The 20,157-nt window shown below is 36.3% G+C and overlaps 1 protein-coding gene and 1 long non-coding RNA gene across 3 annotated transcripts; one reads left to right on the forward strand and one right to left on the reverse strand.

Moving 5' to 3' along the window:
- Window positions 1-2,669: 2,669 nt before the first annotated feature.
- On the reverse strand, window positions 2,670-5,027 carry LOC113306268. Of its 2 annotated transcripts, none has more exons than XR_003338632.1 (6): window positions 4,889-5,027; window positions 4,721-4,808; window positions 4,545-4,606; window positions 4,266-4,376; window positions 3,425-3,515; window positions 2,670-3,253 (listed from the first exon to the last, which is right to left on the reverse strand). It is a non-coding gene; the product is annotated as an uncharacterized LOC113306268 (long non-coding RNA). The 2 variants fall into 2 exon arrangements; XR_003338633.1 differs by having other exon boundaries at window positions 4,545-4,609.
- Window positions 5,028-6,507: 1,480 nt separating this feature from the next.
- On the forward strand, window positions 6,508-7,913 carry LOC113306260 (NDR1/HIN1-like protein 6). The gene has a single exon (XM_026555222.1). The coding sequence runs from the start codon at window positions 6,727-6,729 to the stop codon at window positions 7,477-7,479; it is 753 nt and encodes a 250-aa protein (XP_026411007.1). The 5' UTR covers window positions 6,508-6,726; the 3' UTR covers window positions 7,480-7,913.
- Window positions 7,914-20,157: the final 12,244 nt, after the last annotated feature.

Raw genomic sequence — 20,157 nt, forward strand, 5'->3', positions numbered from 1 at the left:
ACCCTTTTTGCTTTAAATGGACTAATTTGTCCCTCCTTTTTAAATTGTAAAGACTGAATTGTCCTCCATCATATTTAAACTTAATTATGAATGAGAATAATCAAAATCAGTTTTTTTTCTTTCATCTTCTCTACTCCTCCATTGTAACCGTAAGCACCACCTCCATTACAATCGAAACTTCATCGTCGTCTTCGATTAATCGGCGATTCGCAACATTAATAATCGTTGATTGAAGTCCATATTAGAGATGACGAAGAAGAAGAAAGTTGACGAATATTCAACCGCTTCCAATCAAGAACATCCCTCAATCGGTAAAGAACATCAATTCCAAACTCCTCAAGTGGACAAATCAAGTGCAATGACTTATATGAGGTATTTATTGAAAAACCCATTTAGTATTTTGTTTATTGTGTTCAATTTAAGTGTATGCTCCATCAAAAATTAGGGTTTTAGGTTAAAATCGAATTTCAAATTCTGGATTTGATGTTTCTACGGTTGGAATTGGTTCAATTACGAACCGAAACTGATGAATTTGATGCTTTTACGGTTCGTAACTATTGAATTCATCTCAAATACCAACCGTATGTTCTTGGGACTGAGAATTTTTTTCAGTTACGGTTCGTATCTCAAACCCTATTACGTATCGTATTTTGTCATGCATGTCTTTTTGGTTGCCATCGGTTCGTATTTGTTAGTTCATTACCAACCGTATTTTACATACGGTATGTAGTTGTGAGTTTATTACCAACCGTAAGCGACGCCGTGTCACAAGATATTTTGATTGTTCGTACGGTACACAATAGTTGCTCAATTATGAACCGTAGGTATGTTACAGCATGTATGGTAGTTTTAGTCTTCATCCGTAAATCATCATGTGTCTGAAAACTAAGTATCAAATGATTATACGGTTGATAACGGAACTTATGTTACCAACCGTACTTGTATACGGTTTCTTACGAGTGTCAAGTTACGAACCGTAACTTTCTACGGTTGTTTACGAATTTCAAGTTACATACCGTAAATCATCATGTGTCTCAAAACTGATTTTCAAATTATTATACGGTTGAAGACGATACCAAAGTTAACAGTCGTAATTTTATACGTTGTTTAACTAGTGCCAAGTTACGAACCGTAACTAGTTTCAAGTTACAAACCGTAAGTTATTATGGTCACAATTTTTTTGGTTTATTTGTTTCTATCTGGTTTGTTCAACCTTTAAGAAATCATACATATGTATTGCTTGTATAGGAATCCTGATAGGATGAAGAAAAAGAGAGGGAATAACTTAACTCCGATTGAGCATACACCCACCCCTCGCGGTGAGCATTTAGGGGTAGATCATAGAGGTGACCCCAAGAATGCGAAGAAGAAGAAGAAGAATCAATTTGAGATTAGGCTTAGAGAACCATTTGTAGGTAAGTCCGGGGTTGAATTTGAAGGAGCTGAACCTAATGATCAAGAAATTGAAGAGGTAGGAGTTGAAAAGAACCTTGAAGAAGCTGAACCTAATGAACAAGAAATTGAAGAGGTAGGAGTTGAAAAGAACCTTGAAGAAGCTGATGATAATGAAGAGGAATAAAATCCCCGATCTAGACAAATATATAGCCACATTAGTCTAAACAAGACAAAAAAACAAAAATATGTATACATGTACGGTTGGTAACGACAGAGGATAAACAAACCGTAACTTGGGTACGGTTGGTAACTACAAACACTTATGAACCGTACCAAACCTACGGTTTGTAACTTTCATCTTCTAACCAACCGTAACCACATCAAAAAAAAAATTGAGAACATACAGAGCCATTTACGGTTGGTTACGAAAATACAGAACAAACTGTAGCACAGGTTACGGTTGGTAACTAATTCTTATATTACCAACCGTAATAAGTGCAGTAAATACAGCCATGCACATGACGAGTTACGGTTGGTAACTAATGCATGAAATAACCAACCGTAACCTAGGTACGGTTCGTATCGAAAATTTTCTACCAACCGTAACTAGTATTATGATTGGATTTTTCCCCAAATTGAACCAGTTACAGTTGGCATTGGATACTTTTCGAACCGTAACTGCTAGTTACGGTTGGTAACTAGCTTATTTCCAACCGTATGTTTTTTTGAAAATTTTAAAAATTTGATCATTTTACGTACTTTAGATAATTTTGATCAACAAAAAGCTAACGGGAACTAATTTAGAAGTATACCTAGTCATTTTCAGTGTTTGGTTCTTCACTTTGTTGGCTAATTTCTTCAATTGGTTGAGATTGACCTTCACTTTGGGCTAAAAAATCTCTACCATCTAAAAAATACTCCATATCAGGATCTCCATCAAGAGGTATGTAGTACTTGTTTTCTCTATCATATAGAGATTCACCCACCTCAAATTTGCCACTGGAATCACTCATTTTGGTTGAGTGAATCAAAATCTAAGATTTCACAAATATCACATAAATTATTTTTTTCTTCTCCTCTAAATTTTTTTTTTATAACTCTAAAAATCTGATTTTTAGAGTTATTATAAGTGAAAATTAATTATCAACACTAATCTTGATTATCAATACTAATCTTGATTATCATTACTAATCTTGATTATCAACAATAAGGGCTAATTAGTCATTTCCAGATTTTTTTTGATAAGGGACACTTGAATTTCCTTGTAATGACCTTTTTTGTCTTATTAGATTGCCGCCCCTCTACCAGAACTTGACGCCCCTATACCAAGTTGTTCATTTTATGCACAATTTTCGAAAATTGAATGCATAACCATTGTGCAAACCACCACAAAGGATGAATAACACATTATGCAACCATATTTTGGTTTATGCATCGAGTAATTTCCCGTTTCAAGAAAAAATAACACTTTCACCCCGTGTCAGGAAAAATGATACTTTCGCACCGTGCGAGGAAAAAAGATATTTTGTGTCGATTTCTTCGGTCGGCCATCCCACCGTGGCAGGGGTCATCTAGTAATTCTATATCACTATGTTTGTGTTATCTTTATTATACACCTAATCTTTCAATTCTTTACAACCACCTTGCAATCTGCTTCTTCGCCGCACATCGTTGCATCAATATGGTGTCGATTCTTTATTCATACTGCAGGAGGCAAAAAAACTCTGACTGAGAATGCTTCCCACTTTTCTGCGATGTACATGATTATTAACCGGGAATGATATACACATCTGTAAAATCCCAGAATTCGCTGTTTAGCTTCCTTCCCTCATTCAAGAGCAAACACCCACCTCAGAAGCTGACATTAGAGAATTAAAGAAATACAATATATATGGAGAAAAGCATAAACAAATCAACCTTCCTAAAAAAGAATGATAATAACTTACATTTTGTATTCATAATGACAAAATAGATTATAGAGACAGAGGGAAACTAAATACGGGGTAATCAGGGATTGTGTGTTGTTTACCTGAATTGGGAGAATTTATACACTTGTTCTGCCGGTGATGGTGGATTTGTTTCTAGCTCAATGACATTCTTTCACCCAAAACCCGAGGATCCTATGTTAATCAAAAGCAGAACCAACACAAAACAGTTAGAACATTTCGTAATTAAAAAATGCTTTCTAAATCCACTTTAAAATCTCTGTTAGAGATGCATAAACCTAAGAAAATATCTCTGTTAGAGATACATTTTAAGACATCTTTTAAGACATCCAAAATCCTTTTACTTATGGCAATAAATAAAGAATCCCCCATTGAAATTCATATGATGATGAAATACTACAACATAATGGCAACAAAAGTTGCCAAACAACAACTTCCAAACTGCTCGAGACAGCCAAAATATTATAGCAATTGTAACACGGTGAATTTTTGTGGTCAGTTGAGCCCATTCCGGAAGTAGATACGGTAACAGGATTTTTAACCATAGCCTTAAATGATTTCCGTAGTCCCTCCAAGCATGCAGAAATATTGTTCTCTTTAGCTCAAATCTGGACTTGTTTCACAATATTGTGGATGCTGGAAGAAAATAGAGTTGGGAAAATGAAAAAACACCATCTACTACTATGTCCCAAACTGCATACACCCCCGTCAAGTTTTTTTAAATTTGTCTCGCACTCGTCATCGGCTGTTGCATACTTTCAAGATGTATACATAAATATATATTGATTTAAATTGTGAAAATTCCTTATGATAACCCACTACAACAATGGCCGTCTAAACCATCTTAGGGTCAACAATTTAACCAACGTTGAATTTTAACATATCAAAATGCTATGTTTTCATAGTTAATAGTAGTGGACGTACCTTATAGTACCATTACAGGATAGACGACATTTGTCATTCTAGGAACATCTTTGTGTCTTACGTGGTACACCAAATAATATCCCGAGGTTCTCTATGCAACCTTTGTGTCTTCTGCATGATTATGATCACTAACTTTGTCAACCAACTCCTAACACGATAAGATTCAGGTCGAATAACACAAACATAGAAATTAAAACCGTAACCACTTGCAGTGAGACGAAAAGCAGGAACTAAAGAACAAAATTAAGTAAACCAACTACCATTGAAAAAGAATATTACCATCCTTTTCAACACAATCCCTACACATAATTGTCTCCACTTCTTTGATCCTCATCATGTGCCTGCTACAAAGGGAAAAAAAAAAGTCAACTTTGCTTGCCATTTTAACAATCTCATATATATATTTTAAGAAAAAATAGCTTGCTAAACAGAAACAGACTAACAATTAATATTACCTTTCTTTTTTTTTTGTTTTCTATTGTAGCATCGGTAAACATTGTTTTCTTTTCTGTGGCTGTATTATAGTATTGCATGTGCTTTTTCCTAATGGAAAAGATTATGAAATTCTATTAGATATCATAGGGAGAGAGAATACTGGCTACAGATTGAAGAAAGTGAGTTACCCTTCTTTTTCTCTTTGGTTCCTGCCAAAGGTGACAATAGAAGAAGGAATTGTGCAAAATCACTGAAATTTCTTCTGGTAGACTAAAGGAATGTTTCATGACACTTAGAGTTTGACTCATTTCCGCTCTGTGGGGAAAATCTATATAGATCCTTTCAGAATCAGTTTAGGTATGTAACCAAGAAAGAGGCAAATTCATCGCAAGCTCATAGCAATCGAGAGTTAAAACATTGGTCATTGGGATATGCTTTCAAACAGTTGGTGTGCAACTTACAGATTTATGTTTAATGAGAATTGTGGGACACAGACGTAAGTCGAACACCTAGATTGTGAGATTCCTCTTTCTTATTCTTACAGCAAGTCCCCGAGAGGTCTTACAATAATCAAAAAATCATTCAACAACAATACTGAAAGTGCGAACATGTACTTTAATTTCACAGTTGAATCATGTAAATTATCACGGGACACCAAGAACAACATAAAGAAACAGATCATATGAAGAGAAAAAATCACTATCGGTAAGAGCCGTTCCTGTGCTTAGAAGGGCCCTGTGCGAAAAATTTTCTAGGGCCTTTTATAATGTTGAAATTTTTTTGACAACAGTAAAAAAACAGTATCAATAATTTTTACTTAATTTGTAAATTGTTGCTTATCTTTTAAGAGGTGTTTTATCAAGCGCTGAACAAATGTAATGGCTTCGGTCTTGTTAACCACCAACAAAATCATAGCTCAATGGACTCAATGGTTTGGTAGCTCAATGGTTTTGTGTTCGAGTCCTAGCGACGCTAAAGATTTTTTTTGGGTTTAAGGGTGAGTGACTATTGGGCTACAAAAAAAGGCCCTTGGCAGAGCTGGGCCCTGTGCGGTCGCACGGCCTGCACAGCCTCAGGCCCGGATCAGTCGGTACCTTATTTGGGTTGACTTCATCTCCATGGCTTGCGAACTAGAACCAAGATCATCCATCAACCGCTACAAATTTTAACAAACACGTTAAATGGAAATTAAGTAAGATGGAACCATAGCAAGATGAGAAGAAAAAAAAACGTAGCTTTTCTATTGAATAAAATCATGGAGATGAGAAAAAAGCCCTTAATAACAACTAAATAAACCAAAAAATTTAAGAAAACTATGAAGAAAATTTTTCCAAAATGAAACTTACAGAGTTGGTTGAGAAACAAACTGAGAACCTTTTGAAGGTAACCTCTTTTGAGGTTTATGTAGGATTCGATTAGATGAAATTAGTGAGCTGTCAATGGCGGTGATTTTTTCCCGTAACGGATGAGCAATTGATGGAGAGAATAACCCTATTTCCGGTAACTGGAATCAATGTATTATTTAAATAGCAGATTCTAAGAAAATTGAAGGAAGAATGAATAAATCGAAAATGGGACGTTTGATCAGGGCGGAAGCATTTTAAGCCGTGATTAATCCGTAGAACTTTGAAAGCTATATGATCCGTCGGATCAGCAAAAACACATCTGTTTTGTAAGATAGATCAATACGGTATGTATATAGCTAGCATTGCGGGAGCTCTTACATTTGGGCATCTAAGTTGAACGGGGGCCTAATTGTGAGGAAAACCATTTTCCTCGGATTAACGTCTCAAATTTTTCCTGTCTTTTCCAAACAAACAAACAACCTCATAATTACTTTCTCTGGCTAAATTAATCAACAAAAATCTCTAATCTCACGGAGAAGAAGAAAACCACCCCTCTTTCCCTGTCTTTCATCTCTTCTCTTCTCTTCTCTTCTCTTCTTCCTTCATACTTCTTCTTTCTTCTCTGTTTTATGTTTACCTAGCTTCCATTAGTTCTTACAGCATATTATTTCTGCATTTTTATGTCCGGCCACCATAGGGTCCACCCCATGGATGTAGAAACGAATACTGGTGGACCTCCAAAATATGTAATGTTATCAGAAAATGGTGGAGACGGTGGTGTTCGTCCGCCTCCTTATCGTCGTAACATCCCGCGTTACCATTCTACTGCTCAACCTTACAAGAAGAAAGGAAATTGTTGTCTCAAATGTATTTGTTGTTTCTACTGTTTTCTTTTCATACTTATCTTCGGGTTATCTGCTTTTGTTTTCTATATCTACGCTATATACCAACCCAAAATGCCTACTTATAAAGTCGATCATATTGGTATTGGTGCTTTCGATCTTCAAGCTGATTTCAGTCTCTATACAGAATTTGACGTTACTGTTAGAGCCGAAAACCCCAACGAAAGAATTACTATTTTCTATGCACCTGAAAGTTCAATCGCTATCACTTATTCTGATTCAACACTCTGTACAGGAAAAATACCAACGTTTAAACAGGGTCATCAAAATGTGACTTTTTTGGATATTGTTTTGAAAGGTAAAAGTGAATTCGGTTCAGGTCTTCAAGAAGCTCTCCTGGATAACAGAAAAACAGGAAAAATTCCTCTATTGATTATTGTTAGAGCGCCTATCGTTATCGAGATGGGGGACTTGCCATTAAAGCAAGTTACGTTTCTTGTTAATTGTTCATTAGTCATTGATAGTTTGACACCCAGAAAACAAGTCAAAATTCTTTCGACAACATACCATGGTGCAATTGAACTGTCATGATTCATGCAATGTGGAGAGTGTGGAAAGAGGAAGCTGAAAACTCGAACATTTATGGCCTTCAATGTTCAATTGATGCGGCGCCTTCGATCTTTATTATGGAAGTTTTATTAACGAATGATCATAATAGGGGTTTGCGTAAGAACCACCGTACCATTCAACAAATTTAACGGTAACTTCCTTCCGCATTAGAGTGGCTTCATATTGTTCTCAGTTCAATTCAATTTGTATTTTTAATTTTAAGTTTCTTGATTGATTTTCCTTCAAATTCTTGTAAACAAATTACATATCATTAGGTTTAGTATATAGCAGATTTCACATATACATATATATATACATGTAGACGTTTACCAAAATTCTTAGTTTGCCACTGTAATATAGTAATGTTCTTGCATTTATGGTCAATGTTTTTTTATCCCAATACTAATTTTTTTACAGTTCCCTCTTCCCTCTTCCGTATGGTAAAAATTGAAAATGCAACTTTAGCTACTCACTCCGTTTCAAAGATAGACATGTTGGGTTAACACGGAAATTATAACATCTAATTAAGGCTGCATTTGGTATGGATTTTGAAAACAGTTTTTAGAAAATAGAAAACGGGAAATAACGTGTTTGGTAGAAAATATTTCTCATTTGTTTTTTGTTTTTAAAAAAATAAAAAAATAAAAACGATAAATAATCGTTTTCTGCGTCTTTTTTTTTCTAGAATGAAGTAAGAGCTTGCCGCAAGAGTTGCACGTGCGAGAATTGTTTTTATCATTTTCTAGATGAGTCTTTACATTTAATTTGGTTTAGTTGATTTTTTTTGGTTTGCAAAACAGTTTTTAAATTTCTTACCCGATAGTTTAGAAAATGAAAACAAGAAAAAGAAAATGCTTTTAATTTATTTTTTTTAAATCGTACCTAACATGCAAATTTTCCAGTTTTCTTCCCGTTTCTTTTCCTTTATTATTTTTAAATGAACGTGAAAAAATGGAGTGAAGTAAGTAGTCTCTTCTTCCCTTTTCTAAAAGGGAGAAAGAGGATAAAAAAGCAGTCTTCTCCGTGTACATATATATGGGTTGGCTTTTGGTAAGTAAGTCTCAAGTCAGAGAGAGTTAGGAACTTAAAGAGGATATATCCTGTTTTAAACATGTTTCGTAATCTTCCTTTGATACGATATAAGACAGTGTTACATTATAGATTTGTGTTCATTATGATGCTAATCATGCGAGTTAGTAGCATGGCAAACCTTTAGTGCAATACGGGATGAAGAGAAAAAAAATAAAATAAAGACTTTTGTTGCTAGTTAAAGGGTTAAGCATGCGCTTGTTGTTGCAAGTGTATAATATTGAGTACCTGTGGGTAAAATTGTATTGCCGATCATTATCCACTGGAATTGTAGGCCAGGAATCGGGAGTGTGACAGTCGAATAACTTTTAATTTTCCCAATACGGAAACTTACCTATCGTTTTAACATATCTAAAAATAATAACTAGCTTCATCTTTTCAATGGAGAGGGAGTAATTGAATTCACATCTATATTGTTAATCAACGACAAATGCTGTAAATTTCTTAGTTTTCTATATTTTGAAACAATTTCTTCCCGGATAAAATAGAAGGCCTAACTGGTGGCTTTTTAGTTTGGATTCAAATACTCCACCTATGGGTGAGCATTTGGAATTGAATTCACGGATTCCAACTGGGCCATATTTTTTTCCATATGGATGGGTCTCGAATCCGTACACCAATTAATTGATTGGGTACGTGTGTGTGATTAATAATCCTTTGGGATCTATATCCGCTAATTTAGTAGTTATTATTTTACTTTTTTGTATGTTGATCTTGTTCACTAATGTTGATATTAGTTACTTAGCTTTTTTTTTTATTACATAGAACAATTGTTTCTAGAACTACATTCATGGACGTGAACCTAGGATTTATGATATTAAAGGGATTTGACCCCTAACTTCCCTATATGAGGAAGCTATGGTTCTCTTATTAGTTACTTGGTTGAAGTACAAGTATATAAATTTCTGACATTATTATATTAAATAAAATTAAAAACGTTATTTGAAAACGCAGGGATACCAAGTACACCACCAACTTTTTAGTTCGACATCCTGTATGAACAAAAACGTAATAAAATTGCAAGCTGACCAACTTGACGATCCTTGAAAACATGTATATAGAGTTTATATCTCTACCTCTTCTCAATCAGTGTGTATAAGATAAAGAGTCTGTGATACCTGATTGTTAAGAAGAGTACTTAAACGATCTCAAAAATCAATATCCAAAACCAATCTAGTCGTATCCAAATAATCCAACCGGATTTGTGCCAAGTAATTAGACTTGTTATCTATCTTTCAAGATACGAATTCCACAAGAAACAAGTGTCGTAATCGATCACAATTAGATAAACGTATTTATTAAGATTGAATATGTACAAATCGCGTAAATCCAATTATAACGATAAACAATATAATGCGGAAAAAGAAAAACACAAGAAGCCAGGAGTTTTGTTAACGAGGAAACCGCAACTGCAGAAAAACTCCGAGATCTCGTCCAGATTTGAACACCAAACTGTATTAAGAATCTACAGACACTAGCTCACTATCATATTTCAGACTGGAATGCAGTTGAAACCAAATCCACCCTTCAAAAAATTAAGTTACAGTCGCGCTCCTTACGTGTAGTCTATTTTTCCCTTTTCTAAAAGGGAAAAAAGGGATAAAGAAGTAGTCTTCTCCGTGTACATATATGGGTTGGCTTTTGGTAAGTAAGTCTCAAGTTAGAGAGAGTTAGGCACTTAAAAGAGTGAATGGTCTATGTAGTCCTGTTTAAAACAAGTTTCGTAATCTTCCTTTAATGCGATATAAGAGAGTGTTGCATTATATCTTTGTGTTCATTATGATGCTAATCATGCAAGTTAGTAGCATGGCAAACCTTTAGTGCAATGCAAGATGATATAAGAGATAAAGAGAAAAGAAATAAAGACTTTTGTTGCTAGTTAAATAAATGTGCGCACTTCCTGTTGCAAGTATATAATATTGAGTACTTATAGGTAAAATTGTATTTCCGGTCGTTATCCATATGAATTTTAGGCCTCGAATTAGGGGTGTGACAATCACATAACATTTTGGCTTTCCAAAACGAAAGCTTACTTATCATTTTAACATATCCAAAAATAATAACTAGCTTTATCTTTTTAATAGAGAGGGAGTAATTGAATTCACATCTATATTGTTAAACCACGAAAAAATCCGTCAGTTTCTTAATTTTTTATATTTTTATATAAAAAACGGTAAATTTCTTCCTTAGTAAAATATATGGCCTAACTGGTGGCTTGCGTGTTTGATACGATTTCCAATCTTAATCGGTCACAATTATATGGGCGTATCTATTAAGATTGAATACGTACAACTTGCGTAACTCAAATTATAAAGATAAATAGTATAATGCGGAAAAAGAAAAACACAAGACACCAGAAGTTTTGTTAACGAGGAAACCGCAACTGTAGAAAAATCCCGAGACCTCGTCCAGCTTTGAACACCAAACTGTATTAAGCAGTTATAGGCTCTAGCTTGCTATCATACTTTGGACTAAAATGTAGTTGAAAATGAATCCACACTCCAAACAATTCAGTTACAGTCGCGCTCTTTACGTCTCTTGAACCTCATCAGGTTCTACGCAATCGATTCCTTAGCTGGCGTCCTTTACATCCTAAGAGTTGCTTCAACCTCAGTGAAGACTTTTGATACCAATCTTCCTCTAACATATAAGACTATTTGATTTTCCCTTTAGATCGAAGATCAAGGCTTGAAAACCTGTTTCTAGTATACAAAGCTAGTAAATCTCACAATCTGGAATACTTACACTCACTTAGATGAGAATCCTGGATCTTTTACCACCTATCAAGAACAATCTTCAAAAGATCATTTAAGATCAATTTTCACATATCTATCATGAGGAATCACAAAGTCTGAGACGAAGAGAACTTTGCTATTTCAATCTATCTTTCCTGAAGGATATTACGAATACCTTGATAACAAAAAAGCAAGATCAGGATACACGAACTATCAAAGAAGAGATGGTCGTACTAGCTCATGAATTCCCAAAGAGAAGTCTTTTAGTTGTAAACCTAATTTTGTTTCTCAGAGGAAACCTAGCTTCATAAATGACGACTCTAGCTATCAACTAGGAAGCAAAGTGAGCATCTCTATTTATATACCTAAGTTGAAAGAGCATATCTATCTATTTAAATGAAATTAGTACTTTATTGCATATCTTGAGAATCTTTCGGTTTTGAAGTTTCCTTGTTGCCCAAACAACTTTGGTCTACATATACCTAAGTTTGTATATCTTGCAAACTATCCTAAGAGCCAGTAATACTTCATTCGTGTTGTTTCTAGTGGAGTCGTCTATCCGGAGAGTAAAGTAACCTAGTTAGGCGAAATCTCTTATGATTGCTTGTTTAAAGACTTTTGTGGGATCAATAAGTTGTACGAGTACCATTGGTGGTGTTAGAGCATCGCTCTGTTGAACTTACCGAGCGTTGGTATGTCAAGTTTGGTTGTCATATTTTAGTATCAAAACTCATCTAAAGTCGCTTGATTAAATAATAGAGTCGTTTAGATTAGACTAGAAAGTCTAGGAATATTGAGACATACAAGTATTACTCCGAAGACTTGAAGAATGAGAAGAAGTAACGACTACAACGACGACATTATCCTTCCACTTGAGGTTAGTAATATTGACTTGAACTTGTTTCAATTCCTAACGTATCTTTCAAGTCGTGCTATATTGAAAACATAACGTGTGAAGCTGTATATACTGCATATATAGTATATAATACTCTAGTGGATAGACATGATCATAATAATATGGTCATAGTATTAAGGAGTTAGATTATAAAGTATAATGCTTATCTTTTGAACTTCGTAGATATGACATCGACATAATCTTGTATATAGTAATTATGTGTATGGGTTATGGTGAAGATTTCATCTTAGGAAACAATGTTTTACATTTGTTTAAAGGAAGTAAGTTCGTGAACTTGTTTCATGAATTGAAAGGGAAAACAATAGGTATATTGGTCCGGCTATTCATTGAACATTCTTTGATGACCAATATGTGTGAGTTGGTGGAACCGATCTTAACTCAGGTTATGTATCTTGGCATAACCGATCACAATACCTAGATTTATGATTTGGTATGACCGGTTCTGGTAATTGGTGTAACCGATCCTAAGTAATCACCATGAGATAGTATGATCGATCTTTGTAATTGGTGTGACCGATTCTGGTAATTGGTGTCACCGATCATAAGAGGTTGTGTGGACGATCATTGTAATTGGTATGACCGATCCTAGTGACTCATATGGCTGATCACAAGTAGGTATCATGTTTAGGTATAACCGATCCATGTGATTGGTATAACCGATCTGAACCCATGTGTGTGACTTGGTAGGACCGATCACGACTAACCATTGTGACTTGGTATGACCAATCGCATAATAGTCTTGGAATTCTGGTAGAACCGATTCTAAACTTGTTTAGAAGTGAGGTAGAACCGATTCCAAGATGCAAATCCGATTTTTGATGAACTATATATTTTCTTCATGAACTTGTGTATATTCGGAATTAGGATTTGTTATTTAAAGATGTCAACATACTTTGAAAATGAGCATTAACTATTATCATTTATTGTTCAAAGATATTCCTTGGTACTCAAGGTGATCCTGTACCGAAATAAATTAAGGTTTTTGGATTTATATGCTTTAATTACCAGCAATTAATGCATAGCTCTAGAGAATAAAAATTAGTAATGTGCATTTACTAATTTGAGATTTTCTATGAGAGATTTCGGAAAATATTAGACTGCATTTATTGGATATAGGAAAACCATATTTGGGCATTCATTGCATATCTTGAGAATATTTTCGGTTTTGGAAACTCCTTGGTGTCCAAACATCCTTGGTCTATAAATACCTAAGTTTGCATTTATAGAAAACTATCCTAGGAGACAGACAAACTTCATTTATTGTTGTTTCTGGTGGAGCCGTCTATTCGGAGAGGAATGTATCCTAATTAGGTGAAATCTCTTACGACCGCTCGTTTAAAAACTTCTGTAGGATCAAGAAGCTCTACGAGTACCGTTGGTGGGAAACTAGATAATTGCAGTGTTATTAGTTTTCGATTATTGATTTGATTGACTAATGGTTATTAAAACTTTGATTGCACCTAGTTTATTTATTCTTGAGAATCTTCTTTTCTGAAATAAGATTCACTCAGACTAGATCAAAGTATCGACGGGATCTTTAAAACTTTTGTTAGATCTAAAGACATCTTGTGATAATCCATTATTAACAGACTCCGTTCTGTGTGTGATTGATAACAAGAGAATTCAAGTGTTGTTGTGCAGGTATTTGAAGGAAATAGAAGATTTAAAGACGAATAAGAATTCTTATTATTTTTCGTATCTTGTTGATTTAGTGCAGAAACCTTGATCGGCTGGGATCCAAATAGAATCATTTTATCTTTGATAGATATGATTATTGGTTGTGTGGGATCAACATTCTCTATATTTTCTCTTTGAGATATATATCGATTGAGTGTGAATCTAAACTTGACTATTTCGGTAGTTATTGGATTGATTGATCTAACCAGATAAATAAGTTTATTATATTAAACATTAGAGCCTTTTTCAAAAACTCATATATCTTCTAGCAAGATTGATTAGAGTGGTAACCAAACAGATTCTTCCTTTGCTATTTGGAATACGATCCAAAGGACTTGCTATTCACATGCGTGACTCTAGAAGTCGAAGGCGCAAGGATACTGAGGGAACCAAGTAGCTAGGGTTAGTCTGTTTGGTCTCAACTATACGAAGTTGGTATTTGATTTTGTATAGCAGCTTGATTATGAGAGTATTCAAAACTGGACTAGGTCCCCGGATTTTTCTGCATTTGCGGTTTCCTCGTTAACAAAATATTGTTGTGTCTTTTACTTTGTTTTCCGCACTATAATTGTTATTAAAATTAAGTAAAATACACAAGTACGTTAACTCTGTAATACTTGATATTGATCCTATAGATTTTCGTTTATTTCCGAACCTACTATCAAGTACACACTTTGTTGTTGTATCGTCTCGATCTTGTATCCATAGTCAATCATACAAGTGATCTTATTGTTGTATTATCTCGATCTTGTATCCATAGACGATCACACGAAGTGTGAACTGAATTGTCATATTTTCTCGACTCTGTCCATAGACGATCAGATTCGGTAGAGTACCTATATGTTGATAAATAAAAGATTGTGGTGTATGTGGGTACCCTCATCTTTTCCGGTGGGAGACTAGATAATTGCAGTGTTATTTTAGTTTTGGATTATTGACTTTATTGAATAACGGTTGTTGAAACTTTGATTGCACCTAGTTTGATTATTCTTGAGAGCCTTCTCTTCTGACATAAGGGTCACTCAAACTGGATCAAAGTATCAATGGGATCTTCAGAATTGATTTTAGATCTGAACACATCTTGTGATAATTCGTTATTAACAGACTCAGTTTTGTGCGTGATTGATCACAAGAGGATACAAATTTTTTGTGCAGGTACAATTGAAGGAAATTGAAGATTTGAAGACAAGAAGATTTTTTTCTGATTAGTTTTCGTATCTTGTGAATTTTGTGAACACATCTTGATCTGCTGGAATCCGACTTAGATTAGATTTATCTGATCATAAAGTCGTTTAGATCAGAAACTATCATTTAGTGGTACTCTTCAGTTACCGAATCTGATAGTTGTGAGTCTGAATCTAAGTTACTGAAGTATATTGGATTAAACATTAGAGCCTTTGTCGACAACTCAATATATCCTTTACCAAATATTGAACAGAGTGGTTTCAAGACATATTTGTTCATTTTTTGCTGGGAATACGATCAAAAGGAGTTGAGTAATAAGACTCGAGATAGTGATTTCTGTCTTTAGATTCACGTGCGTAACCAAAAGGTCGAAAACGTAGGTGCTGATGGTGGTTTTTAGTTTAGGGCGAAAACTGTAAAAGTCTGTCTAGCTGACCCGGTGTCAGAAATAGTAGACCTTGATATGTCCATATTCCGCAAGGAGTCTAAAAATACATTAATATCTGATGAGTGCCTATTCCGCTCTTCATATTGTATTGAAACTCAAGCTCCTAGATGAATTGTTTACTAGTATAGAGCCTAATGAGTATTTAATCTCTCGCCTGCATTATTCACTAATGTATGGCTTGCTGAGTATTTTTTCCTATTCTATGTTCCCAAGCTGAACTCTTAATATTGACATGACATGACGATTAGTGTTCGCTCACAGCTGGGTAGCATCAATCTCCCAAAGTGTCAGGATTAAGATCTGCATGAAAGTACTTATTCGGAAGCACGCTGCGCTGCTCTCTGCGAATAAAATTAATGATTTTGTGTGAATACATAGAAATCATCAAATTTGATTAATTTTGTGACAGCTCACAAAATTCAATTTTTTAACCTAATTTTACCAATTTACAAAAATTAGGTTTTTGCGGCCTGCGCAATATATCGAACCCTATTGGTCTAGACCAAACCTAGGTAAGCTAGGAGATTGATCCATCATGGACTAGTATGAGCAAAATCCTACGAAAAGTCGAAAAATAAGAAATAAAGAGGAATTGCGCCAGGTAATGGCAGCAGCAAAAGGGACGCGGCGGCGCTGGTTCGCCCTAGCTGGCATCGCCGTACCATCGTCCGGCTGTTCCCATATTGCTGCCTTCCGGGCCCCTCTTTCCCATCGACCAATCAAATCGCTTTAAATATGCAGCCTACAATTTTAATTAAAGTTGGAAGTTGGCTGGTCGACACACCTAATTCCTTAAGGAATCGAATATAGGCTGCCCATGTCAGTCTTAAAACAGTCGCGGTCGCACGATTTTGCCAGTCAATTTAACAAGCTTGGTCTCCTCCCAGCGTGACCAAACAAGCTCCATGGTGTTCACCGGCGGGCACACTACTATTCAAACCAATCGGAATTCTCCTAACTCGCCAGCAACAACCCTAATCGCTGGCCAAAAGTAGGCTAGTTGCGTTGTTGAACAAAGGGTTTAACGAGTTAAGACTAGCCATGGCAGTCTCAAATTCATCGCGGCCGTCCAACTTAGCCAGCCTAGTTGGATGGCTTAGATTTTGTTTTGAGCGACCAATGAAGTGCCGGTATGCTCACGAACGACTCGCCTTTAGACCTGACAAATCGAATTGATCCCAGCCCGCAGCTAACACCTAAAACTGTTAGCTCAAAGTAGGTTGGCCACGCGGCTTTAAAAGCCTCAAGATCGACCAACAACAGCGATTAACTGCTGCAAAGCAATCTCGACCATCCAACTTCGCCAGCCGAATCGATCGGCCTAGATCTGATTTCGGGGAACCAATGAGATGTCGCCGTGGTCGCTGGCAGCCCCTCTTCCACAAGAACTGATCGGCCAATCCTCAGCCTATCTATATGGCTCATGGTAGCTGCCCAAAGTTAGTTGTCCGCGCTACTCATAAGAGTCTTAAGTAATTCAACAACAACAGATTATTGCCGCAAATCATCTTAGCCACTCAATTTGGATAGCCAATTCAACCGGTCTAGATCTAACTTGGTCCGACCAATAGGATTTCAAAATGGCTACCGGCCATCACTCTCCTATAAAGACCGACCGACTCACCTTTGGCATGCACGAATAACTCCTGGAAGCTTCCTAAAGATGGCGGTCATGCTCCTTTTAAGATATTAAGCTCCGGGACTAATTTAAACGAGCTTTATACAACGATGCTTTATGAGCATCGATTATTTTGAGATGCTTGCTTAAAAGCAATGCTTTTATATGCATCGATTACAAACGATGTTCTATAAATATCGATTTCACAAATAATTTAATTATTTGACCTAAGAAGCATTACATGCTATTTCTTGCGGCAAGTCTCATGGCTTGACTTGTAATATATGACCGCTCGCTGCCTATCTTGCGCGTGGTTGGTAAAAATAACTAGGTCTTGCGAGCAAAACCCACTCAGCAACTTGCTACATATTTTCCACGAAAATACTCGAGACATCAAACATGTCACAAACTGGGGGTTGTTCATCAGGGTATTGGTCTGGCGGTTTACAGCGTGCGGCGTGCAACACGCCCATTACGAGAAAGTGTTAGGAAACGCGGACAATTAGTGGCAGCAGAGAAATAGTGGGTGTAAACCGACCCGTCTTCCCTCAAAGTAAGACGTGGTTTTCAACATTTTTACACGATCCCCACTTCTCCATCACTCAACTATTTCCACTTCATATGAGATCAGAGTGTGTTCAACTATGACTTATATAAATAGGTTTTCAACCTATTTCAACCAACATTTTTGGGTTATTAACACAAGTATTCAGAAAACAGCAAGAACTTATAGCTTACATTCCGCAAGCAAGCTCCACATTCTGATACAAGTCATAAAACAACCACACCTTCAAAGTTAACCATTCTGATCTCAACACCTTCTTCGCTTCCCTCCCTAAGATCAACCATTCTCCTTCATTTTATGACCGAAGCAAGACTGGAACGACCATTTCTTGGTTTAGGCCAGCATTGTACATATTGATCTCTCGAATCTAAAGTACTCATGTGCAGTACATTTTTTTAGGGTTTAGATTCGTTTCTCGGCTGCACACCCAAACTTACCATTTCCAGCAGAATCAGTTTTTACCCTACTACAACAGGGATACTGAGGGAACTGAGTAACTAGGGGTAGTTTACTTGGTACTAACTAAAAGACGTTGGATTTTGTTCTCTGTGTAGCGGCTTAATTCTGAGAGTATTCAAAACTGGACTATGTCCCGGGATTTTTTCCTCGTTAACAAAATCTTGTTTGTGTTATTTACTTTACTTCCGCATTATTATTGTTTAGTTACAATAAAGTAAATAAACTTGTACGTTAATCAAAGACACTTGATAGTGATCCTATAATCAACCGATTTTTATACCTTAAGTATTATCAAGTGTATACCTTGTTGTTGTATTGTCTCGACTATTGTCCATAGACGATCACACTTGTTTTCGAATTTATAAGTTGAAACGAAACTGTTTGTACCAAAAATTAATTCTAGGCACTAAATACGATGATTTGATGATGATTATTGAAAATTAGGATTAAAGAACGAATTAAAAATAAATAGAGAAGACAAAGATTTAACATGGTTCGGAAAGTGTTGTCTACATCCACGGAGGAACAGAGGAATATTTTATCGACTATAGGATACAAGAGTTTTCTCCGGGTTAGCCAGCCTAAAATTCCATATCCTATTAGGGTTTAGGATACATGTATTTATATAGTTTATGTAACCCTAATTCTTATTTAAACTTGATATGCAAGCAACTTGGGAAACAAGACTTCTAGAATCTTCCTTCACGGGCTAAATGGGTTTGATTAGCGGGCTTCCGGTCTATTTTATAGACGGTACAAAAATCGCCCCCTCTTTACTTCAAACTTGTTGGGGGTTAAGAAGTTTGTTTTTCCTTCGCGTCGATGACGTAACTCGCCACCAAGCGTGAGTAGATACATTACAAAGACGCCCCCAACTGTGTACCTGCAATAAATTTGCTCATGTGCTATGTGAGACTTTTTACAACATGGTGGACTTGATGATGCTCGAGAGCTAGTCGAGTCTTGAGCGGAATGTAGTGTGCATGCAACTGGGGAAAGGATTTTTGCTCGCAACGTAACAAGGTTGAAGCGCTTGCTTCTCGGGCAGGCTGGCTGTTTCTTGTGTTGAGTACGAGTCTTTGGACCAATATCGGGCATTAGGATCGTGGTCGAGACGAGACTTTATGCTTTCCAAGGTGCAAGTCTTTCATACTCGCGTGCAAGACGAGATTTTACACTTGTGAAAAGAGAAAGACTTATGTGCTCACGTGCAAGGTGAGGCTTTAGGTTCTTGCGATGTGATGTATGGCTAGCTATTGAAGGGTCTAAGCAATCCTCATCTCACACTCGATCATGTTGCCATCCACGAACCTCGAACTCGATCGTGTTTCTGCCCTAAGTGCATATGAAAGTTTCTCGAAAACAAGAAATTTTTCTTCCATGTTGTAGGGTATTGAAGTACAATTCTAACGAGCTAAAAATCACTCAATTCGGACTTAAAACGAAGAAGTTATTGACGAAACAAGATTTGAACGAAGCGCGCGTTATGTTGAAGACGTGGCAATGCTCACTGTGCACTGCATGCTAACATGGCAGAAAGAGATGATGTGGCGTTGCTGACCGAACGGTGCTGTCGTGGCGATTACAGTCAAATCAGTTGCTGACAAGGTCGCTGACGTGGAAACTGACCTGATGCTGACATGGCAGATGACTAGTTGCTGACGTGGCAGATCAGTCAGCGGCAAAGATCACTGATTCAATAATTGCTGATGTGGAAGTTTGTGCTGACTAGAGTGCCTCTGCTGACGTGTCACTGATTGACTGGATTCCTTAGGATGACATGGCAACTTGTTATACCCGAACGATCTGGACCGGGTTGGACCAGCTGCTGAAGTGGTTCGGTGAACCAGAGGCTGGATTGGTGGCTGGACGGATCGTACGGTTGAGATTTGTTGTATCTGACAAACAAGATTTAATTGAATTGGAATTGTACATGAGGTTGGATGAAGATTAGGTTTTTGCAACGCT

Source organism: Papaver somniferum, chromosome 1 (genome assembly GCF_003573695.1).
Source record: "Papaver somniferum cultivar HN1 chromosome 1, ASM357369v1, whole genome shotgun sequence".
Lineage (NCBI taxonomy): Eukaryota > Viridiplantae > Streptophyta > Magnoliopsida > Ranunculales > Papaveraceae > Papaver > Papaver somniferum.